Source organism: Apteryx mantelli, chromosome 5, assembly GCF_036417845.1.
Source record: "Apteryx mantelli isolate bAptMan1 chromosome 5, bAptMan1.hap1, whole genome shotgun sequence".
NCBI classification, from domain to species: domain Eukaryota; kingdom Metazoa; phylum Chordata; class Aves; order Apterygiformes; family Apterygidae; genus Apteryx; species Apteryx mantelli.
The window spans coordinates 87461589-87485235 of NC_089982.1; the positions used below are offsets into that span (position 1 = coordinate 87461589).

The 23647-nt window shown below is 62.1% G+C and overlaps 2 protein-coding genes across 3 annotated transcripts; both read left to right on the forward strand.

Annotated features, from left to right (window-relative positions):
- Positions 1 to 385: 385 nt before the first annotated feature.
- Positions 386 to 12205, forward strand: VPS16 (VPS16 core subunit of CORVET and HOPS complexes). The gene is made up of 24 exons (XM_067298426.1): positions 386 to 504; positions 1315 to 1403; positions 1535 to 1632; positions 2561 to 2689; positions 3272 to 3416; positions 3484 to 3599; positions 3965 to 4087; positions 5182 to 5237; positions 5539 to 5628; positions 6267 to 6361; positions 6634 to 6710; positions 7520 to 7651; positions 7767 to 7894; positions 8379 to 8414; positions 8636 to 8744; positions 8827 to 8961; positions 9090 to 9198; positions 9504 to 9601; positions 9775 to 9879; positions 10261 to 10338; positions 10601 to 10770; positions 11170 to 11266; positions 11527 to 11630; positions 11899 to 12205. Exons 1-24 carry the CDS (start codon positions 452 to 454, stop codon positions 12041 to 12043), a joined length of 2517 nt encoding a protein of 838 aa, XP_067154527.1. The 5' UTR covers positions 386 to 451; the 3' UTR covers positions 12044 to 12205.
- Positions 12206 to 12734: 529 nt separating this feature from the next.
- IDH3B (isocitrate dehydrogenase (NAD(+)) 3 non-catalytic subunit beta) lies at positions 12735 to 23129 on the forward strand. Of its 2 annotated transcripts, none has more exons than XM_067298429.1 (12): positions 12735 to 12800; positions 13262 to 13342; positions 16062 to 16160; positions 16556 to 16676; positions 17122 to 17182; positions 17667 to 17799; positions 18276 to 18409; positions 18890 to 18992; positions 19531 to 19677; positions 19814 to 19908; positions 20084 to 20144; positions 22901 to 23129. In XM_067298429.1, the coding sequence occupies exons 1-12, from the start codon at positions 12765 to 12767 to the stop codon at positions 22976 to 22978; spliced, it is 1149 nt and encodes a 382-aa protein (XP_067154530.1). In that variant the 5' UTR covers positions 12735 to 12764; the 3' UTR covers positions 22979 to 23129. The 2 variants fall into 2 exon arrangements, with proteins under 2 accessions (XP_067154530.1, XP_067154529.1); XM_067298428.1 differs by having other exon boundaries at positions 20590 to 22986.
- Positions 23130 to 23647: the final 518 nt, after the last annotated feature.

Here is a 23647-nt window from a genome sequence, read left to right on the forward strand (position 1 = left end):
TGTGTGCAAGCCTGTGTGTGTGTGCATGTGTGTGATTGTATGTTGCCGTGCACATGCACACACGCGCGTGTGCAAGCCTGTGCATGCGTGTGTTGGTGTGTGCATGTCCCCTCGGCGCTGCCCCGCCGGGACGGGCCCTGCCCTGGCTCCGGCCGCCGCGGCCGCTGGGTCCCCTCGCGAGGGACCTTCCCGGCTGCCGGGCACGGAGGGGGCGCGCGGGGGCACAGGACGGGCCCGGCTCCGCCCCTGCCCTCACTGAACATGGCGGCGGCCATGGCGGCGTCACGGAACGGGCGGAAGCGAGGGGCGGGGCGGGCGGAAGCAGGAGGAAGCCGGGCGGAAGCGGGGGGAAGCCGGGCGGAAGCGGAGGGAGGCCGGGCGGAAGCGCGGGGCGGGCGGCCTGGAGGCCGGGCCCGAGGCGGAGCGGAGCGGGATCGCCGCCGCCGCCGCCATGGACTGCTACACGGCCAACTGGAACCCGCTGGGCGAGGAGGCCTTCTACCGGTGAGGGGCGGCACCGGCACCGGCCCTGGGGGCGCCTGTCCCCGTCCCCCGGCACCGGCCCGGTTGTGATCCCCGTCCCCTAGCACCGGCCGGGGGGGATCCTGTACCCTGCCCCTGGCCCGGGGGGGTCCCGTCCCCCGGTACCGGCCCCGTTGGGGTCCTCGGTCCTTGGTACCGGGCGGGGGGGGGAGTCCCCGTTCCCCGCCACAGGGGGGTCCCAGTCCCCGTCCCCCGGTACCGGCCCGGTTGTGATCTCCGTCCCCCGGTACTGACCCGGGCGGGGGGCGGGGTCTCGGTCCCCATACCCCGGTACCGGCCCAGGAGGAGTCCCAGTCCCCATCCCCCAGTGCCAGCCCAGTTGTGATCTCCATCCCCCGCTACTGACCCGAGGGTAGGGTCTCGGTCCCCGTCCCCCAGTACCGGCCCGGTTGTGATCTCCATCCCCCGGTACAGACCCAGGCGGAGGGGGGTCCCAGTCCCCGTCCCCCGGCACCGGCCCGGTTGTGATCTCCATCCCCCGGTACAGACCCAGGCGGGGGGGGGGTCCCAGTCTCTGTCCCCCGGTACTGGCCCAGGAGGAGCCCCAGTCCCCGTCCCCCAATACTGGCCTGGGAGGCTCCATCCCTGATCCCTAGTACCGGCCCAGGAGTGATCCCCCTCCTTCACAGGGCTTGGGGCCAGCCGTGGGGCTCGGGTCCAGCCACAGGGTTTGGGACTGGCCATACTTTTCGGGACTGTTTGTGGGGTTCGGGGCTGGCCGGGGGGCTTGGCGCCGTCCGCAGCCCCCCGCCCATGTCCGTGCGGCCGCAGGAAGTTCGAGCTGTACGCCATGGAGTGGAGCCTGAAGGAGGACCTGCGGGACTGCCTGGTGGCGGCCGCCCCGTACGGGGGGCCCATAGGTAGGGCAGGGCCCCCACACACCCCCCCCACGTCGCCGGGGGACCCTGATCGGGGGCCGGGGCCGCCCCCGCCGTGGGGGCTGCACGGGCAGCAGGTGCCACGGGCTCAGCTGGTCCCATCCCGCCTGCAGCTTTGCTGAAGAACAGCGGCAGGAAGGAGAAGTCTCCCAGCGCCCGCCCGTTGCTGGAGATCTACTCGGCCTCGGGGCTGCTCCTGGCCAGCATCCCGGTGCGTGTGCGGAGTGGTGCAGCGCGGTGAGCGGGCACCGTTAGCTCTCGGACCCAGCCACCCCCTTCGAGCTGCCCCCTGGGCCCTTCTTGGGGACTTGGTGACAGGCCGGAGAGCTTGGGACAATCCCAGCTGCATCCCGGGCAGGAGGCGCCGGCTGACGCGAGCCATCGGTGCCTGCGCCGCGTGTCCTGTGCCAGTGCAGGCTCAAGCTCGCTAGGCGGTTGCAGCTCTCGGACCCTTGCAGCAGCCTGGACGAGCCCCCAGGCAGCGGGGTGGCTGTGGAAGAGCTCGCAGAGCGCTAGGCACTGGCGGCACCGCGGGGGAGGCCCGGGCACCCTGCGGAGGAGGTGGCACCTGGGTGCTGCAGACGAAGCACTGGGCTGTGAGACCTGCGGTCGCTCCTGCCCGTGCCATGCGCTTATCACGCGCCCTTGGGCAGCTCCTCTAATCTCTGAGCGGGGAAGCAAGATGCTGCCCTGTGCCCTTAACACCCGAAGCTCTCTGGTGCGGAGACTGTGCAGCTCCTGCAGTCGCCGTTGGGCCCCCCGGCAGCTTCAGAGAAGCTGCTCAAAAGCAGCGGTGCACGCGAGGGGAGAGAGCTGTAGGGAGAGGGAAGCCACCCGGTCCCTGGGAGAAGGGGATAGCAGCAGCGCCAGGAGCGTTGCAGCCACAGGAGCAGCCTCCCTTCGCCGTTGTGCAGAGCTAAGGCGGACACGGAGCAGTGAGGGTGCAGAGGAAGAGCAGGAGGGGGAAAAGTTGCCAGGACCTGGCAGAGCCAGGACGGCCGGGGCGTGAGAGCTGCCAAAGCCAAGAGAAGGCCACTGGCTTCACAAACGTCTCCTGGCGAGAGGCTGCGGCTGGGACGCTGCCCTGCGAGGCGCGAAGCCCTGCTGCGCGCTCACGCATCCTCTCCCGCCTCCCGCAGTGGAAGAGCGGCCAGCTGGTGCACCTGGGCTGGACGGCCAGCGAGGACCTGCTGTGCATCCAGGAGGACGGCACCGTTCTCATCTACAACCTCTTCTGCGAGTTCAAGCGTCACTTCAGCATGGGCAACGTGAGCGGGGCCGTGCGGGCCGGGCCGAGCTGGGTGTCCGTCGCGCGGCGGCGTGGCCAGCGGGGCCCTCGGGCCGGGGCCAGGCGCTGGGAGCATGGTCCTGTCAGAGCAAGGAGGCCTTCAAGGGTGACACAGCCCTCGGGCCATGCTCCCGCTGCGCCTGCCCTGAGCTCTTCACGGGGAAACGCCTTGAGTTGGGTTTATGCAGCTGGGAGAAGCACGTGCTGCGCGGCCTCCGAGTGCTCCCCCAGCCCTTTTGGGGGCAGAGCTGAAAGCGCGGGGCTCTCCCAGCCTCGCTTCCTTTGAAAAATTGCTGACAGACGTCCCAGTGACGCATGGGGCCGGAACGATCCTTTGCTCCGCAGGAGCAAGGCCTGTCGGAGCAGGGACGCAGGGCAGTGCTGTGCAGGGCTGGACTCGGTATTTCTGTTGTTCCTCCCGGGGGCGGTTTCATTCCCAGAGCAGTGTTTCACCGACAGCACCATCCCTCCTGGCAGCCCGGTGCTGAGCTCCTTGCTGCGCCCGTCGCGGGCTGCCCCTGCGGCCCCGGCCTGCCCTCAGCTCTCTCTCTCCGTGGCCCAGGAGGTGCTGCAGAACCACGTGCTGGAGGCGAAGGTCTTCCACACGGAGTACGGCACCGGCGTGGCCATCCTCACCGGGGCGCACCGCTTCTCCCTGACCACCAACATCGATGACCTGAAGCTGCGCAGGATGCCCGAGGTGCCAGGTGCGTCCCCTTCGCCCTCCTCCCCGCTCCCGCCAGGCGCGGAGCCCTGATCCCTTGTGCCCGGCAGGTCTGCAGAAGCCGCCCTCCTGCTGGGCCGTGCTCTCCCAGGACAGGGTGACCATCGTCTTGCTGGCGGTCGGCCAGGATCTCTACCTGCTGGACAACACATCCTGCTCCGTGGTGGTGAGCAAGCCGCGGGCGGTCGTCGGTGGGGAACGGCGCCCGTCTCCAGCCTCCCGCCCTCGCTAGCAGGTCCTTCCTGTCCCCTGTCTGCTCCACGGGCATCCCCTCTTGCTGGGCAGGCGTGGGCAGCAGGGATGCTGGCCCCACACTGGCCGGGGCAGAGCGGGGAGGATTGAGCAGGCACGAGGTGGCCGGTGGAGTGGGAAGGGACGGTCCAGCTTGGCCCTGGGCTACTGCTCACCAGCTTCACACCCTCACCTGCAACCGGCTCTCAGCCCTTTAGGCAGCATCTGTGCCAGTGTGCGATACGTGTGGTATCCCCAGGTTGGCCCCCAGGTGTAACCGTCTCCTTTTTCCCGTCCCAGACCCCACCTGGCATGAGCCCCGCTGCTGGGGCCTATCTGCGGATGGCCGTGTCCTTCAACTACCGCTGCCTGGCGCTCTTCACCGACACGGGCTACATCTGGATGGGGCTGTCGACGCTGAAGGTGAGTGCTGGGCTCCGGGCTGGGCCTCGCCGCGCCGGGCAGAGCGGGCTCAGCCACGGAGGCGACTTGGGGCAATGCTGGTCTGACCCACGCTCTGGCGCAGGCTGGGTTGGAGGAGCTGAGGGCTGTTCATTATCACGTATAACTATAAAACTATCAATTATCAATCTTAAACCTTAAAAATCATGTATATTTACTACTGAGTTACATTTCTATTTCCCTTCCCTCCCCACTACTATTAGAGCGTAAGTCTATCCCTCCTTACTCTGCCCTCTCGCACCAAGTCTCCCAGACGCTGATGATGGAGAGCGCGGTGGGGTGTGAGCAGGTTCCCCCCGGGGTCCTGCTGGGCTGGGGTCTGCAGGTCAGCGTCGCCACCACCCGTAGGCATCTGTGCTTCTGCTGTCGGAAGACCCACCCTGTTTTGTTTTTTACTTGGTTTTATACCTTATTGCCCATTTTTTCTGTCTCTGGACCCACCTTTTTACTGCCCTTGCATGTCCCTTGTTCTGCCCAAACTCCTCACAAATAAACAACTTGTTCCTAATCACTTTTTCCCCACTGGTCCCAATTCTGTTACACCCGTACCCAAATTTGGTAGTTCTAATATCGTTTCCTCGGCAGTCTCAGCGTTATTACCATTACCGATGTGGTCACTTAGGTCTAGGTGGCCTCGTAAGATTCTGCACTCCCAAATTCCCCTCTGCTTATGTGGTTCATACTAGTGGCATATTGGTTACCTCTTGCACTCTTTGAAACAGATCTTTCTCCTTTAGCCTTGGTTCCCCCACCTGGTTTCAGTCAAGCACAAGCAGTTTCTTGCTCTTTGGGCAGACGGGTTGCGTACTATAGCAATGGAGGAACAGGCTTTTCACACTCCGTTTTTGTTCCCCGGTTCCCGGCAGAGGCCGGAGCTGGTGACGAGGTCGGGTGCTCCCAAGGGACCTCTTGCTCACAGGCTGGCACCAGCGCTCCCGGGGCCAGAGCGCTCTGCGCTGCTCGTCCCCTGCAGGCGCTGCCCTCAGCACGGGCTCCCGCCGCACGTGCCTTTCCCTGCGCTTCCTCCTCTGTAACTCTGCTCTTTCCCGCTCCAGGAGAAACTCTGCGAATTCAACAGCAGCATCCGATCTCCGCCCAAGCAGATGGTTTGGTGAGTGGTCTGTGGGTTGGCTCCCTCTGCCCCGGGCTGTGCCCATCCGGAGACCCCGGATCCTTGTACCCCGTGTTGGCCTGGCTCCGCTGGAGCATCCTCGTGCCCCTGCTTCAGCAGGGTCCGCTTGGCTCCGGGCTGCTCTGGCGCCTCCCTGGGATGAATGTGACCTTCTCTCGCGTTCCTGGTCCAGGAGCGTGGGGACAGGCCCCGCTCTGGGGGGCTGCGGGACCAGACCTGGCGCTGGAGCAGGGCCTCGGGGGTAAACGCTGCCCCTGACGGGGCTGGGGGTCCCCGGCAGGTGCATGCGTCCCCGGAGCCGGCAGCGTGCCGTGGTGGTGGCCTGGGATCATCAGCTCATGGTGGCAGGGAACTCCACGGAGTGCATCCAGTATCCTTTGGGGAGGAAGGACAGGTGTCATTGGTGTCATTTTGAAGGCCAGCCCAAACCGTGGGCCTCAGCTGGCCTCCCTCCGGCTGTCGCTGTCTCTGTCACAAGCATCGGTGGTTCTGCAGCCCTGGCTCTGCCTTTGCTGTCAGCGGCCCCCAGGATGGTCAGATAAGGCTGAATTTGTTCCTCTCCGCTGCAGTTCAGCCACAATTCCCCCTTTCCGGCCACGGTCAACTCAGTTTTGTGCAGCAGTGAAAGCACCTTCCCTCTCTGGACCCCCCAGGCCCTTGTTCCCCTTCTCCTAGTCTCCCAGCTCCCTAGGGACAGGACCCAGCCTTCCTCCTGGCTTGGAAAGGAGGCCGGTGCACCAAGCTGGGAGCTGCTCTGCCCTTCCATGATCCTCTCCTGATTCTCAGAGGACAAGGGCTGCCGTGAGCGGGAGGATTGCTCTCCCTTCCAAGGGCTGATCCTGTGCCCCGCTGTCTGCCTGGAAAGTGGGGTCACGAGCCGCAGCCCCGTGGGGATGGTTGCTGTCGGGGTTTCTCGGTGGCTTGGCTGTGGCTGGCCTGGCCCTGGGCAGAACTGGGCTTGCAGCCGGGAGCTGCCTTCTTCCCGTGAGTCCTTAGTGGGGAGCACAGATTTGTTCTGGATGAGGACTCCTACTTGGTGCCAGAGCTGGATGGGGTCCGGATCTTGTCCCGCACCTCCCACGAGTTCCTGCACGAGATCCCAGGTGAGATGTCCCCTGGGTGGCGAGGCCGCGGGTCTCTCCCTGCGGCTGGGGAGGCAGGTCACCCCTGCGGCGCTCGGTGCCCAGGCTGGGGCCCCCGGGGCTGCGGGAGGAGGGTGACGGATGGCAGCGCGGGTTGGCTCCCCCGGATCGTGCCCAGCCCTGGGGAGCTGTAGGGAGGGACAGCGTAAGAGCAGATGCCCAGCCGGGTGCGGGCGACTCGCTCCTGGGTTGGGGCAGCCTCTCACCCTCGCTTTTTCTTCCCTTCTCCGCAGAGGCCAGCCAGGAGATCTTTAAAATTGCCTCCATGGCCCCGGGGGCACTGCTGCTGGAGGCGCAGAAGGAGTACGAGGTACGGCACGCTGCCCTGCTCCGGCACACTGCCCTGCCTCCCCCCTGCCTTCCCTGGGGAGCACCGCACGGTCAGGGCGGCTCCGATGCGATGCAGACCGCTGCCAGTGTTATCCCTGCTCCGCGGTAACGGGAGGGAAGAGCCCGGAGGTGATGGGGACCCAGCCAGGGCCACTCGCTCTGAGGCTCTTTGCAGCAGCCGCGGCCCCGGGGTGTGAGCTGGGCTCTGCTGGAGCCCGGACGCCTGGAGCGGGTCTCCCAGCTTGGCGTGCAGTTCGGGGCGCCTGGGTGGGCACGAGAGGCAGCGCCGCCTGCCTGGCAGCACAGGGAGGGCAGGGAGCACAGCCCGGCTGGAGGAAGAGCCTCTTCCCTGGAGACCTCGGCAGCCGCTCGGCGGCGCGGGGTGTCTGAGCGGCTCATCAGTGCAGGATGCGCAGGCACATCGCTGTGACCCTGGGGCCACGCTCCACCGGCTCCCGAGAGGGTGACAGCCCTTGCCCGCACGCTGCTGTAGGGTGACGAGCTGGGCGGCGCAGTGTCATGCGGTTGTGTCCCTGCTGCTCCGAGCCCTGTTCGGAGGAGCCGGGCACCCAGGCTTCGTGCTCGCTGCTGCTCTCCGGTCTCCTGCGGGCTGTGCGCAGGGATCCAGTCCCAGGGACGCCGGGGTGAGGGCTCGCTGAGTGCTGCCCACTACCCAGCGCCCGCTGGGCAGAGCAGAGGGAGCGTGGGGAGCGAGGCGGTCCGTGCTCCTGCTGGGAGACATCAGCTCCCGGATCCTGAGGTCTCCCTGTGGGCTCTGCTTCCCTGTAGAAGGAGAGTCAGAAGGCAGACGAGTACCTGCGGGAGATCAAGGACCAGAAGTTGCTTCCGGAGGCAGTGAGCCAGTGCATCGAGGCAGCCGGCTACGAGCATGAGCCTGAAACCCAGAAGTCCCTGCTCAGGGTGAGTGTAGGAGGCGGTGGGAGAGTTTGGGACGAGGCTGACAGCTTTTCCCTGCTCTGCTCAAGGCCTCTCCCGTGACTCACTCCGCCCCAGAGACCGCACATCTCTCCTGCAGGCCGCCTCCTTTGGGAAGTGCTTCATCGACAAGTTTCCCCCGGAGAGCTTCGTGCGCATGTGCCAGGACCTGCGGGTGCTCAACGCCATCCGGGACTATCAGATCGGCATCCCCCTCACCTTCACCCAGTATCCTCTGTGGGACGGGCGCAGGAGCGAGGACTGCGGGCGGGGAACAGGATCTGGCTGCTAGCACACGAGGCCACTGGAATCGGTGCTGGTCTTGACCCGGGGATTTGGGGCTCCGGGCTGCTGCTGGGACTGCAGCAAGATGGGAGGAGTGGGATGCTCTGCCCCTTAGCAGCCAGCTCCCTGTCTTCCGGGCAGCAGCCGTCTCCTGGGCCCCAGAGCAGGGGTCTGTTGCTGAGACGCTCATGCTCATCACACGCTGCTGGGCCTGACCTGGCTCAGTGTCGCGTGCCGGGTTTCCCTCCGTGATCGCGAGCCGGCGGGCTCTGGCGGCCCGCAGAAATGGCCTGTGCTGCTTCCAGAGCTGAGCTGGCCCTGCCGCCACGTGCACCGGGGCGGGCTCAGCCCCGGGCACGCGTTGCCTGCGCTCTGCGGGGCTCGGTCCTGCTCGGCGAGCTGAGCTGTCCCTTGACTGTCCCCGCAGATACAAGCGGCTTACCATCGAAGTCCTGCTGGACAGGTGAGGATCCCCCCGCGAGCTGGACACGACAGCGCCTGTCCCCCGAGCCAACCTGGCTGGCGGGACTGAGGCCGTGGGTCCGGCTGCGCTGCGGTCTCTGCACAGTCCCGTACCTCCGCCCGGGGGCTGAGCAGGCTCCGAGCGCTCCGGGCCTCCCCGCGAGGCCGGCTGTGCTGCGCTCCCTCGCCGTGCTGCTGACCTTCCGTGTGCTCCCGTGCCAGGCTGGTTCTGCGGCGGCTCTACCCCCTGGCCATCAGGATCTGCGAGTACCTGCGCCTCTCGGAGATCCAGGGCGTCAGCCGGATCCTGGCGCACTGGGCCTGCTACAAGGTGAGGAGGCGCCTGCAGGGAGGCAGGTCCGAGGGCTCTGCCTGTCCTGGGGCCGTGCAGAGACCTCTCCGCTCCCGTCCAGGTGCAGCAGAAGGACAAGTCGGATGAGGAGGTGGCCCACGCCATCAACCAGAAGCTGGGTGACACGCCAGGCATCTCGTACTCCGAAATCGCCGCCCGGGCTTACGACTGCGGCAGGACGGAGCTGGCCATCAAGGTCTGCTGGGCCGGAGGCTGGGGCTGGGGAGGACCCGGCAGGGCAGCAGGGGAGGCGTCGTGGAGGCCCCCATCATCGGGGAAATGCACGGGGCGGCCGCGCACCGACGGCCTCTCTGCCTGTTGCAGCTGCTGGAGTACGAGCCACGCTCCGGGGAGCAGGTCCCGCTGCTGCTGAAGATGAAGCGGAGCAAGCTGGCCCTGAGCAAAGCCATCGAGAGCGGGGACACGGACCTGGGTAAGGGCGGGCAGCGTCAGGGCTCCCCACACGCGCCCAGGGAAGGGCTCTGCAGTGGGACAGGACCATGCAGCTCCCGGCACTGTGGCGTCTGGCCAGCCTCCGGGCTGCAAACCTCTCCTGGGAAGGACCTGGACTCTGGGGGAGCCCGTTCATGTCTTCAGGAAGCGCTGGGCTCTGCCCTGCGCTTCGCTGTCCCCTGCTTCCCTCCCCGTGCTTTGGGCTGGCTGCTCCCCCGGACCTGCCGTGTTGGAGGGAAGGGTCTCTGTCCCCCTGTCCTGAATCCTGTCCTCTCTCTGCCCCAGTCTACACTGTCGTGCTCCATCTGAAGAACGAACTGAACCGCGGCACTTTCTTCATGACGCTGCAGAACCAGCCGGTGGCCCTGAGCCTGTACCGCCAGGTGAGGGGCCGCCCCGGCCGCTCGGCCCCGCGTGCCCCGTGCCGCTGCCTCGGGCAGGCCGTGCAGACCCGTGAGCCGGCTTGGCAGCAGCAGGGTCTGAGCAAGCCGGGCGCGGTGCGACGGAGGCAGCTCGCCGTCCCCGTGTGCCCTAACCCCTGCCCCTTGCTCCCCAGTTCTGCAAGCACCAGGAGCGGAAGACGCTGAAGGACCTGTATAACCAGGACGATAATCACCAGGAACTCGGCAACTTCCACGTCCACTCCAGCTACTCGGAGCAGGTCTGTCCCCGGCAGCGGGAGGAGGAGTGCAAAGGGTGGATGGGTGCCTCCTCCTAGTCAGCTGATCTGTTTGGCCAGGGAAATCCAGCACACTGGGCTCCGCATGCCGCACGCATCCCCATGGCGCACGTGAACTGAGCGGGGAAGGGGCTGCTCGGTGGCTGTGTCTGTCCCCTGCAGCTCGACAGCATGAGCCAGGCATTTGCAGCCAGGGGAGTTTCCACCCTCCCCTTGCTCAGGGTGGGCTCCGGGTGCAGGAGGGAAACTCCCGGGCTCACAGCTCAGTGCCGTCGTCACCTGGGGGCTCCGCGACACCCAGCCCGTGCGCCCCATCCCCTGCAGCCTGGCGTGGGGTGACGTAGCTGTGCTCTCTGTCCCCAGCGCATCGAGGGGAGAGTAGGGGCTCTGCAGAACGCCGTGGACGCGTACTACAAAGCCAAGAACGAGTTTGCTGCCAAGGTGAGCACGGCTGGGGCCAGGCAGGGGCTGCTGGGACCCTCCTGTTCTCGGTGGGGCCGGCGCTGGGCAGGGAGCAGAGCTGGGCTTCGCTGGCTGGCCCCGGCGTTCGGCTGAGCCACGTCTGTTGGACACGGCGCTGCCAGCACGGGAGGGCGGCGTGCAGGTCCCCTGCCCCACTGCCGAAGCCAGGTGGACCATCGCCATCGCTCGCAGGGGCCGGGCTGGCGCAAGGACCCCTTTACCCTGGCGCTTTGCTCCGCAGGCCACAGAGGATCAGATCAAGCTCTTGCGGCTCCAGCGACATCTCCAGGAGGACTTCGACAAGCCCTACCTTGACCTCTCACTTCATGACACCGTCTCCAACCTGATCCTGGACGGCCACCACAAGCGGGCCGAGCAGCTGTACCGGGAGTTCAAGATCCCCGACAAGCGGTCGGTCCCACGGGGGAGCAGCCTGTGCCTGGGGGGGCTCCTGCAGCGGGGCAGGGGCAGAGCTGCCCCCCATCCCTGGCCGCGCACGTGCGGGCAGAGCTGATGCTGTCCTTGGCCAGCAGCACCCTCAGTGGTTCACCCTGAGCAGGAGATGTGAACCTCAGCTTGGCATCCCGAGCATCACCTTTTTGGGGTGCCAAGCATGAGCTTTGCTGGAGCAGGTGCTGGCCAGGGCTGGGCAGAGCTAGGAAGAGGAAGAGCAGTGCATGACCAGGAGCCTTCCTCTCCTGGTCCCCTTCTTTCCTGGGGTCCCTGTGCTGCGGGGCCAGGGCCCGGCCGTTGCTTGGGGGGCTGCAGGGCGCTGGCAGCTAAATGAGCTCTTTTGGTCTCTGTCCCCAGGTACTGGTGGCTGAAGATCAGCGCCCTGGCCACCCGCGGAGACTGGGAGGAAATGGAGAAGTTCTCCAAGAGCAAGAAGTCGCCCATCGGGTACCTGGTAAGAGGTTTCGCTGCTGGAGGGCACCTGGCCCTGCCCAGTGCCAGCAGTTTGCCCCATCCCAGGGCACGTGGCAGGGCCCCAGCAGCGTCACAGGGTGGGTGGCCGTGGGCTGCAGCCGGGTCTGGGCGCACAGCAGCACATTGGGGTGCACCGGAGCAGGAGGCTGCCCTGTCCCGGGAGCAGGCTGGCGTGGGGCAAAGGCTGAAGGATGGGGCTGGGAGGGAGCCAGCAGCGAGCCTGCCCCCCTCCTCTCCCAGCCCTTCGTGGAGATCTCTGTGAAGCACCACAACCGCTACGAGGCCAAGAAGTACGCTCCCCGTGTGACCCCGGAGCAGCGAGTCAAGGCCTTCATCCTGGTGGGGTGCGTCGGCTCTGCCCCAGCCCCGTGGGGAGGGTGGGGGGACGCGGGATCCCCCTCCCCGCGGAGGAGCTATGGGGCACAGCCCCCCCAGGCTCCAGGGAGGGAAGGGGAGGAACCCCGAGGTGTTACAGGATGGGGGGCCCCCAGGAGCATCCTTGCAGCTGGCTCCGGTGCCAGGCGGGCAACGTGCCGAAAAGGGGGCTGGGGGCGGCGCTGCCCCCTCCACCCCTCCCCGCGCCGCCCCCAGCTCCCTCCGCTCTCGCCGCAGGGACCTGGACCAAGCGGCCGACGCTGCCATCGAGCACAAGAACGAGAACGAGATGAACTTTGTCCTGTCCAAGTGCACCGCCAGCACCGACGTCGCCGTGGTGGAGAAGCTGAACCGGGCCAGAGCCCAGCTCCTGAAGAAGTGATCCCCACGCTGGGCGCTGCCCCCCCCGGCCCTGCCAGCACCGATGGTGCCTGGCCCCGGGCAGGGGACCTCCACCACCGGCACCGGGCTTGGCACAGGGCAAGGGCTCGTGCGGCCGTGATGCTGCCCTGGGGGCGACACGGTGGCCCCGGGCAGGGGCGGGGGGGGGGGTTGGCGCGCGCCGCTCCCCCTCCGCTCCCCGTTAATAAAGTGCAGAGCCGCTGCTTCGCTGTGTCCTGGTGCCAAACTGCCCCTGGCCCCCCCCGGCCACCGGAGCTGAACTGCGGGCCGGCTGGGTCTTGGGGGGTGGGGGGGGGCGGGCGGCAGCTTTGGGGTCAGGATTGCCCAGTTCGGGGGTCGGGCAGCCCGACAGGAGCACTGGGGTCTGGACATGGGCCTGCTGGAGGTGTCGCTGGGCCCAGTATGGGCACTGGGGGGGTCCTGGGGGGGGGGGGTCTCTGGGGGGTTGCTAGGAGGGGGCCCTGGGGGGGCCCCAAAGGGTCCCTGGGGGGTCCCTCAGGGGTCTCTGGAGGGTCCCGGGGGGGGATCCCGGGGGGGGTGTCGAGCGCTGCGCTGCCCCCGCCTGGCGGCTGGGGGGCGCTGCCGCGTGCGGGGGGGGGGGGGGAACTGCTCGGGGGCGGGGCCTGAGGGGGCCACGCCCCTTCCGCCTAACGCCCTTCCCCTCGCGCTGCCGCAGCCGCGGTGCATTGTGGGGCTGCGAGATGGCGGCTCTGAGCGCGGGACGGGCGGCGGCCAGGGTGAGGGGGCCGGGGGGGCCCGGGAGGGTGTTCTGGGGTGGGGGGGGGAGTCTGGGGGGTGACGAGGGTCATTCTGGGCTGGGGGGCCATTCTGGACTGGGGGGGCAGGCCGGGGCGTGGGGGTTGTTCTGGGTCGGGGGGGATGAAGGGTCGGTCTGGGCTGGGGGGGGGTCAGTCTGCGCCAGTGGGTAGGTGAGAGGTTGGTTGGGGGGGGGGTGCAGGGGTCAGTGTGGGCTGGGGGGGCTGGTCTGGGTTGTGGGGGTGTGGGAGGGTCAGTGTGGGCCGGGGAGGCTGGTCGGGGCTGGGGAGGGTGTTGGAGGGTCAGTGTGGCCCGGGGGGGTTGGTCGGGGCTGGGGAGGGGGTCGGAGGGTCAGTCTGGGCTGGGGGGGGTAATGTTGGGCTGGGGGCACCCTGCCAGCTCCCAGGGTCTCATCCTTCCCCCCTGCCACCTCCTGTCGCAGGGTCTCCTGTGTGCCCAGAGCATCGGCGCATGGAGGGGCCTGGGTGCCTCCGCTGCCCTCCAGCAGATCCCGCGGGCCAAGGTGAGAGAGGGGGGCTCGGTGCTCCCCCCCAGACCCACCCTGCAGGGCTGCCTCCCCCCGGCCCCGCAGTCAGGCCCCTGCGCTCAGTGCGGGATGCTGGGCATGTGCTGCCGTGCCGGCTCTGCAGCACCGAGCCAGAGCGGGTTGGTGGGTTAGAGCACATCTCTGCGGCCGGGTTTTGCACTACTGAGGCTTCAGGACTCGGAGAAAGCAGCACATCACCAGCACAGCAGTGGGAAGAGGGACACGATTCCCTGGCTACCTCTCCCTATCTGCCCGGCCCCCGGCACTCTGAGCGGGAGCCAGTGTGGGAATCGTGCAGGATCAAGGATGGGTGGCAGTGATGCCGCAGCCGGGAGGCGGTGTGGATGGAAGCGTGGTACTGCTTCGGCTTTATCGCTGTCTGGTGTGTGCCGTAACGTTTTGCACTTCCCCGTGAAGGTGCTGAGCTTGCTGTGGCAAAGAACCGAGTCACTGTTGCTTGGGAGTGTGGAGAAGAAGCTTATAACACATAAATGTTGAAGGCTAAGCAAGGCAAAGAAAAGCACTTCTAAGTTCTTTTTTGGGGTGGAAAAACTCTTGCTATTTTTAGGCTATGGCTGTGAGTGCTTGTGGCCTGCGAGGTTGAGGTCACGAGGAGGCCAGAGAAGATTCATCCTCAGAAGGACTTATGTGTAGACAGAGGACACAGAAAGCCATAGCAAGACCACTTTCACCACCTAAAATTACGGAGACACAGGACTGTGTCCGTGAGTGGGATTGGGCTTGCTTTGTTCAGGACTTTTCTGCATCTCATGGGTGTGCTTAGAAAGCAGCGTGCTTCCCCTCCCGGCCGTCTGCTCCCCCTGTAGGCTCCCAGCTTGGTGAAAGCAGCATTTCTCACTCTCTGACTAGCATGTTCTGAGACTTTGCTCCCTCATTCCTGGCAATTCTGGCTCTTCTCCCTCTCTGGCTCACCTGCACGTAAAGGTTTGCTGGCAGGATTATGCTGACAAGCATTTCTCTACTGGTATAGCTAAAACGACTAGCCCTGAGTGCAGTACTATGGTAGTGGAAGCCTTTTTGGTCTAGTTCTTACCATTTAATCCTAACTTTAATAGATTTAGATATAATAATTAACCTAAAAATAATATAGGAAATAATATATGATAATTATTAGAGATTGAATAAAGTAAAAGCAAGTAGTAGCTTAGCACATATGAACATCTTTTAGGCTTTATGATCAGGAAATGAGAACTGTGATGGAGAGACAAGGTGTTGCTTTCTACGGGTGTAAGGATAGAAGAAACAGCTGGAGTGCCACCTCCTGGATTAACGTAATGTTTATTCTGTTTAGACTGATGCATAGTGCTCATGTCTGGTTCCCTTATATAAGTTAAGATGTCTTATATTATTATTTAAGACACTAAAAGGAAGGGTTCAGCACTGAGATTGCATTCTTCTGACCCTGAACCTGGGCTCATGCAGAAATTCCCTCTGCAGATGCTTTGGCCCTTCTTGAAACTTAGTTGCTGAATAGTAGGTAAGTGTTTCTGCCCTGCAACTTAATTCCATGGTTGTGTTCAATGAAATACTCAAAATCAAAAGTGAAGACTAACTAGCCCTCCTTCTTACACTTGCTTTTTCATTTTACACCATTTGACCATTTGCCTACACTTCATATCACTGAAGTACATGCGTTTTCCATGTCATATGGCATTACTTTTAATTTACTCATTTTATTGCATGATTGAATTGTTAAGTGAAGTTCTTCTTGTCTCTCACTGTGAATACCCAGTCTCTGAGTCTGGTTCTGTGAAATCTGATGTCTGGAGGTCAATTTTGTCCAGGGAATTACTGGCTAGAGAAAAAGGGGATTAGTAAAAGAACTGTGTGAAAATAGGAGCCAGCTAAGATGGGAAAACAGGCAGTATCAAAAGACAAGCTATTGATTTGGCAGTGGATTGCTAGTAGAACGTCTCAAAGATTATCTTTGAGAATGATTTTGCTTAAGACTTCTATCCTCAAGAGAAAAATGTGGATATATCATGATAAAATACATATTTAATAAAAAGTTGCAAGACTGTGTCAGTACAGCAGAAGGATGAAACTGTCACACGGGGAGGACTTAGATGGCCCTGAGGACATGAAGTAGAAATGAGAGAAAATGTAATAATGCAAGATTCTGCACTTAGCTTCTAGTAACAAGAATTTCTGTTGTGCAGAGGGAGAGATCATAACTGGAAATGTTATGGAGGAAATGGCCTTTAGGTTACTACTGAATCACAGCATTTTGGGTTCCTCTCCTGTGCAGTGTGTTCACGACCAAACATCGTCCTCAGATCTGGGAAAGGAAGCAGTTCTAATGCCGTCGTGCAAGGTACTCGCAGGGCTTCGTCCGTAACGCAGGGTGCAGGTCTCATTCCCCGTGCTCGAGGCGGAGCAGGAGCAGAGACTATGAGAGAAGACTACGAGCGAGGCATGTTTAGCCTGGTAACGTGAAAGCTGGCAGGGGTTATGCTTGCTTTCAGCAGGTGCCCTGAAGCAGTAGACGTACATAGGAAAGAGGAACAGGAGGGCTCTCTAGGTTAAAGCTCAGCACTAGTACAGCAGTAAATGTGTGTTGTGGATGTGGATATTCTCCTTCCTGTAGTTTGCTGCTTGCAGGTTAGGGGACCTATCTGAATTATGAGTCTGGGCATGCCACCGAAGGTCTAACTGTTTTCTGTTTTCTGTGCAGTCAGAAAATGCGAAGTCTGAGGGCACGTTCCAAGTCACCATGCTGCCCGGAGATGGGGTGGGCCCAGAGCTCATGCACGCAGTCAAGGAAGTGTTCAAGGTAACGGCTCCTGCTTCCCCTTGAGACTGGATGAAGGATGGAGAATGGAGGAGTAGCAGTTGCAGAATTGCTTGAAAATGTTTTTCATTCTGAGACCCTCCAAAAACCAACTTGTGTGTTTCCTCTAGAGCACGAGAATGTTGAAGGTAACAGAAAATATGTCATTATTCAGTTAGAATTGTTAGAAGAAGCAACCCAGAGGTCCAGGTTCAGCATGTCATGAGTTCAGTACCCTGTTCTCCCTGAGGAGACAGTCTGGCTGGTTTAAGGTTTCGTGTCCCAACTCTCCGAGCCATTCAGTCAGTGAGCCCTTTGCCGGGCGTGTGTGTGTGTTAGTTATAAGTGAGTCTCTGATCTGACTGGACGATGATCCTTTTCTTGCATCTCTCATGCAGGCTGCCAGCGTGCCTGTGATCTTTGATGAGCATCACCTGAGTGAGGTGCAGAACATGGCATCAGAAGAAAAACTGGATGAGGTGGTTGATTCTATGAAGGAAAGTAAAGTGGCCCTTATCGGTAAGGAGTTACATTAGCTCTCTCTTCAGCAAAGCAGAACTCTTCACTCTGCCTGAAGGAAATGTTGCCTTATCTCAAACCCCGTTAGATGCTTTCAGAGTGCAGGAACTTCTGTGGTCTAGGTCCTGGAGAAGGAAATATGGTCTCTTTAAGCTAAGAGACAAATTGCCGCTGCTTAGTTTACTTAGCTTATCAGAGAGGAAGCTATTTCCAGTTTCTGCTTTTTGAAACAGGCTCTCATAGTAAGTGGCCCAGGGAAACCAAGGAACCCATCTGGGTCCCATGCAGTGAGAGATCAGTCCCCGTGCTTGGGTGAGGTTCTGCCAAAACAACCCATCTCTGATGCTGGCTGTCCTGTGATCTGGGTTCAGGCAATGTTCTTGGTAGCTGTTGGTGGGCTCTGTACTGTGCGCCTTACTCCTTCTGCTCAACCTCGTCCCTGCAGGGAAGATCCACACCCCCATGGATTACAAGGGAGAGCTGGCTTCTTACGACATGAGACTCAGGTAAGCTCAGTCCCCTGCTCAACTGTCAGTGCTGAGCACCGACACATCAGTCGCTGGAGAAACCATACTGCACTTAGTCGTGGTATTCTGCCGCTGAACCATGGGTTGAGGAAAGCAAGTCCAGGACAGGTGTGATAATCATGTGTCATGAGGAAGCAAAAGCTTCTGAGAAACTGTCAGTGGCCAGAATCTGCCTCTCTTAATTGCGATTGACTGTGTGTTTTCTTTGGGATCCTGGAGATCCAAAAGAGGGGTGTGGATGGATGGAAAATGGACAGTGGTGACCTGCCTTGACAGAGCATTGTAGAAGCCATGCTTGGAGGTGTGATTGGCTTATGGTCCATGAGAAAGTAGATAGATACGGGAGGACATCTTAAGAGGTGGAGAACTGTGCACCGTCATGTTACCCCAGCACTTGCAGTGAAGAGTATCTGCCCCAGAAATAGCTCATGATGAAATGCTGACCCTGCTGCTGCTTTTGCAGGCGCAAATTAGACTTGTTTGCCAATGTTGTCCATGTGAAGAGCTTACCAGGCTATAAAACACGCCACAACAACTTGGACCTCGTGATCATTCGTGAGCAGACGGAGGGGGAGTACAGCTCTCTGGAACACGAGGTAAGGGAGCCTCCCTCCAGCACGTGGGCGCTCTGGTGCAGGGTCACTGCTGAGCTCGGTGTCTGTATCAGAGCTCACTGTTGAAGGACAAGGAAACTCGCCCAGGATTTGGAGCTTCCTTGCTGTTGGGGGCCCTGTCCAGCGTTATGGCTGGAGCAGAACTTAGGTAGCAAGTGACAGTAACGGACATAGGAAACAGGATGAAGAGTGCTTACATGACCTGAATACACAGAGACCCCAAGGAGGGTGGTGAGGGGCTGCCTTAGGGGTGATGCCAGAAAAAGGCAAACGAGGACTGGGTGTTAAGGAACCTCTTGATGGGAGATGTTCCAGCATTAGGCAAAGACTCCTCGTCTCTGTCTCAAAGCACGTGAGCTGTCAGAGTGGTGTGGGGCAGCGAGGTAGAAAAACGGTGAGGCAGGGCACTGGGCTGCATGACGCATGCCGTGGCTGCTCACGCTCCCTTTTGTGTCCAGAGTGCAAAGGGAGTCATCGAGTGCCTGAAGATCATCACCCGGGCCAAGTCGCAGCGCATTGCCAAGTTTGCCTTCGACTACGCCACCAAAAAAGGGCGCTCCAAAGTCACAGCTGTGCACAAAGCCAACATTATGTGAGTGCCACAAGAGCGGGTTTTGGGGGGTATCTGCTGATTATGCTGAGACACACAGCTACTGTCACATCTCAGACCTTGTTGCGCTCTCAGCTTTTGATCCTGATCAGAGCAATACTAGCCTGATCCCAGACAGGCTGGAGTTTCCCGGGCACTAGTGTTATTTTTTTTTCCCTGTTTATGGTCTCATCTCTGGCGTGAGCATAGCTGAGGCCTGAAGGTCAGCTACATCGTGAAGGCTGTCAGCTGAGAAGGGGGAAAGCTCTGGCACTGAAAGCTGCTCCTTCATTGCTCCCCTTAGGCCCAGACTTCACTGTCTGTTTGGCTTTGGGTGTGCTGTGGTGTGAGGTGCTCTAGGCTTGCCTGCCTTTGTGGGCCCTGTGGTGGTGGGACACCAATTGCTATCGGATCACTTGGTTCTGTAGTGGTTCTGCTGCTGTCCTGGTGAGCAGACCTGTTAATGTGCTGCTTGTCTCTCAGGAAACTAGGCGACGGGCTGTTCCTGCAGTGCTGTGAGGAAGTGGCAGAACTGTATCCCAAGATCAAATTTGACACCATGATAATTGACAACTGCTGCATGCAGGTGAGGACCTGGTCTCCCTGCCTTACCCCTGTCCCAGATTCATGCTGTACCTGCTGCTGAGCCCTTTGAGTGAGGGGATAAAGAACGGTTTAAAACATGAAAAGCTACGGCTGCTCTAGAGCTTCCTGACAGCTCACAAAGTTCTTGTTGTTCATCCCTTTCTCCTAAGCTGGGGTTTGCTCCTTGAACAAACTGGAAACCATTGGCCTTCTCCCTGCTCTGCTCCAGCCAGAAGCAGGAGCTGCAGGTATTGAGGCCATCACGGACATTTAAAGCTGTCTGATTTGGGCTTGCAAAACTCCGCCAGGGAAGTTAGTCTGTGGCAGCTGCCCGTGATCCCCTTTTGAACAGGGCTCCCTGCTGTCACTTGAGTGCAGTCTGGGGATGTTTTCAGACATGGGACATTCTGCTGCTCCAGCTGGTTCACCTGGCACTGCCCTGTCCTGAAGGCTGTCGGGCTCCCTGCTGTGCGTGTGCCAGCCCGTGTTGGGCAGGACTGGTGCGCAAGGCCTCACTTCCTCCTGTTCCCTCTGCGCAGCTGGTGCAGAACCCCTACCAGTTTGATGTCCTGGTCATGCCGAACCTCTACGGGAACATCATTGATAACCTGGCGGCTGGCTTGGTGGGCGGCGCCGGCGTGGTTCCCGGCGAGAGCTACAGCGCGGAGTACGCCGTGTTCGAGATGGTGAGGAGTCTCCTCCCTGCTCTCGGCTCCCTGGAGTCTGTCGCTTTGCCCCTTATCGGCACGCTGGGTTATCCAGGGAGCTGCTCGGGACGGGAGCGTGGAACGCGGTCCCTCACTGTGGCTTCTCCTCCCGCAGGGTGCCCGCCACCCGTTTGCCCAGGCCGTGGGCAGGAACATTGCTAATCCCACCGCCATGCTGCTCTCGGCTGCCAACATGTTGCGACACCTCAAGTAGGTGCCTCCGGTGGGCGCGCGGTGGGATGAGGAGGGGATGCCCACCGCAGTGCCCGGAGGGCAGCGCTGCCTCGGCCTTGCTTTGGGCCGCAGACACGTCTGAGGGGCGGGCGGGGGGGGCTCGCAGGCTGCTGTATGGAGGAAGTGACCGTGGTGGCTTTCCTTTTTCTAGCTTAGAATTTCACTCCAATTTGATTGCGGATGCGGTGAAGAAGGTGATCAAAGTCGGAAAAGTGAGTACTGGGCAACCGGCCTTGTTGCTTCTCTGTAGCCTCTGTAGGAGCGTTCGTGGGTAGAAAAGCTCCGTGTTCTCCCTTACGGACAAGTGCGAGCCTCGGACACAGGTGCTGTCTCAGCACCTCCACACCTATTTCCAGCCCAGTGAACAGCTCAGGAACCTGTGCGCTTGCGGCTGTTGCTTTATTCAGTCCCTCTCTGCTTGTCTCAGGGGATTGCTGCTGCTGCTGCTGCTGCTGTTCTGAGTGGTGTTTGCTGGCTAGGGGAGGCCTGGCAGGGCTGGGGATGTCAGACGGCCTCTTTCTAGCTTGCAGCCCGGCTGGGGTCTTTGGCAGGGTGCGTAGAGGGAAGCTGCTCTCCTCTCCCTTCTCGTAATCATTTTGCTTGGTTCACGACCACCTTTCTCCCTTGTTTCTCCCCTTCCCTGTGTTGGATTTTTAGGTTCGGACACGGGACTTGGGCGGTTACTGCACCACTTCTGACTTCGTGAAGTCTGTGATTGACAACCTGCACCCCCACTATGGTGTCTAGGAACCCCGCTCGCCCGTGGGGAGTTCTGGGACTTCACTGCACCCTGCAGCACCTTTCTGTAGCTTAAAACCTGAAAGAGCTTCCTCCCCCCCTCCCCTTGCTGGCACAGCTCTGGGCTGCTGGGATCCCCTGGTGCCTCCAGGGAGGCTCTTCCTCTTCCCTGCCCCAGAGATCCCAGTAACCTTCCAGAGTCGTGGCCAGTGCGAATTGCCAGAGGCACAGAGACCAGGTCTCCCTCCAGGAGTGAGGACGCCTGGGTGCACCTCTGGTTCGTTTAGGTGGCGTTTCCACTTTGCCCTCCATGAGATGACTGTAGTGCTGGTCTCGGGCCGTGAGCGTCTGCTGGGATGACTCGGAGCTGAGCAGGCAGTGCTCAGAGCGTCCCCGGGCAGGCAGCTCCCAGGGATATCGAGGCCAGTGCGGTCCGTGGTTGCTGTAGGAGCCTTCCCTGACCACAGAGGCTTTAGCAATAGGACCGCAGGGCTGAGGACTTGCATCCAGAAATACTTGCTCAGAATGAGAGGCCCCTCTCTGGGAGCAGGAAAAGTCCACATAGCACAAGGAGGCTTTAAAACAACTCCTGCCCTGGGGGAGCTGGTGCAGGACAGGGGTTGCTCTGTTCCCCTCCCTAGTAGGAGTTTGTCCTGTGGCTTTCTGAGATCAGGAGCAAGGCTGGGGAGAGCTGAGCCCCGGCCTGAGCAGGCACCCTGGCACGCAACCTGCTCGCAGGGCCTTGCAGGCCCCCTGCGGCTTTGGGGACCAGTCTTGTGTGTCAGCGCGGCCCCGGGAGGTCTCTGGCTGTGCGGGGCCAGGCTGAGCCAGTGCCGTGCTCCCCGGGGGCAGAAAGGCCTGGCCCCAGAGCAGGGGGCTGCGGTGGGGCTGGCTGAACCTCTGCTCCCCTCCCCGCGGCACAGCTTGCTCCTTGCCCAATGCTGCAGCAGCCTGGAGGGCAGCGCGGGGGGTTGCAGACGTGCTGGTGGGACCACTAGAAGCTCTGCAGGTGCAGTGCCGCGGGCGCCTGCCCTGCTGTCGCAGGGTGCTGTGAGGGTTGGGGGACGATGAGGGGGGAAACATATTTATTACAGTATTTTGTATTTGTGTTTGCAAATAAAGGGTCCTGCATGCCCCCCACCCCCCCATCCTGGGCCTTGTTCTAGGGCTCTCAGCGGCTGCCTGTGCCCCACAGCGCGGTGGTGAGGGTCGGGCTAGGTCGAGGCTTGGCACTGTAGTGCGGCTGCACCAGCCCTGTGCCGCTGTGGCCAGCAGGACGGGCGCGTGGAGGCAGCTGCCGCTGGAGCTGTGGTGCTCGGTCTGGCCGTGCTGCTCCTGCCCTGCGCAGGGCCGGAAGAGGGGCTGTGTGTTACCGCGTCCCTCTGCAAGGCAAGGGCCGGGGCAGGGGTGCAGGGAGGGCGCGGGCTGGGGGCTCAGCACCGCTCCCGGGGTCACGCTCATCACAGGCAGCCGTCGCTGCGGCCAGGCCGTGCTCGCCGCCTTCAGCCTGCTGGGTCAGGAGAGCCCAGGGCGCTGCGCTGCCAGGGGAGGCAGCGGGCAGCTGTGATGTTACGGCACTGATCCCCTGCCGGCTTTTACCAAAACCTGCCGGGAAGCAGCAGCTGGCAGAGGGAGCCTGACTCGGCTACTGCAGCCCTTGTTCTTGCAGTTGCTAACAGCCCTTTGCTCTAGGGTTGGTTTGTTTTTTAATCTGCAGCCTCTGTCGTTGCTCAGTGGCACCACTTTAGCAGAGCACCACCGCACCCACGGTAGCTGTTTGCTGCCGGCGCTCCCACACTTGTGTGCATGTGCGCCCGGCCCTGCGAAGGGATGAGGCACATCCCGGGCAGGCAGCGGAGCTCGTGCTGGAAGCGGGGCAGGCGGCTGCACCAGCCCTGACCAGGCTGCTGAACCCAGAGCTGCCCCTGGCAGGGGCTGCCACCGCCAGCCTTCGCTTCAGAGGTGGCCGGGACTGCTGGAGGGGGCATAACCCACCTCCTCCCAGGGACCGGGGGGGGCCCCTGGAGTCTCCCACAACCTGGAGCAGCTGCTTGTGGCGGGGCGCCCTCTCCCCTCCCTGCGGCCCAGGGACACCGGAGCTGGGGACGCTCCAAGCAGGGGGCTGTGACAGGCCTCAGGGGGCCAGGTCCTGCTGCCACCCAGCCCCACAGCCCAGGTCCTGCCGCAGGGGCCGCTTTCCTGCCTTGCTAACGCTCCGCTCTTGTTGCAGGTGCGCACAGCGGACATGGGGGGCTACGCCACGTCCCTGGATTTCACCCAAGCCGTGATAGCTGCCCTGGATGCCTAAGGCCCCTCTTCTCTTCTCCGGCTCCGGCAGCCCAGGTGCTCTCGCTTTGCCTGCGTAGTAACTTATTGCTTCCCAGCAGCGCTGCTGCCCCCAGCCTGCCGTCGCGCCTAATAAAGCAGCCTCTGCCCCACCCCGGAGGTTTCTGCTGTGAGTACTTTGAACAGAGATGGGGGGTCCTGCACGTTCAGCCGCAGGCAGGGCTCAGTGCTCTGCGCTGCACCTCCCCAATCCTGCCTGCCCTATCCTGGTCCTCCCTCTGCCTCCGCTGCCCCTTCCCAGCGCAGCAGCACCTGCCTCACTTGTGTCCACGCTGTGAACCCACCTCCTTCCCGTGGCAGTGGGAGCCTCACTCACACAGCAGCTGGAGCACTGCTGCTGGCTCCACAGGAGGTGCCCCTGCCTCCCCCTCGGCACCCTGCGCCCCACCAGCGCTGCTGCCCCACGTCGCTGCCCCGCTCCCTGCGGGCAGCCAGCAGAGCTGGGCTGGGAGGATGGCGGTGGCAGAGCGAAGGTACCGCCATCGTGCTGCTCCGTGCAGCCCCAGGGCCAGAAGGGGGGGGACAGCACACGGTCACATCTTGTGCCTGCAGCAGAGGATGCAAAACTGGGGCCTCCTGGCCGCCAACCCCTCTCCCAGGCGGCTTCACGTGCTTTCACCCCCATCCGCTG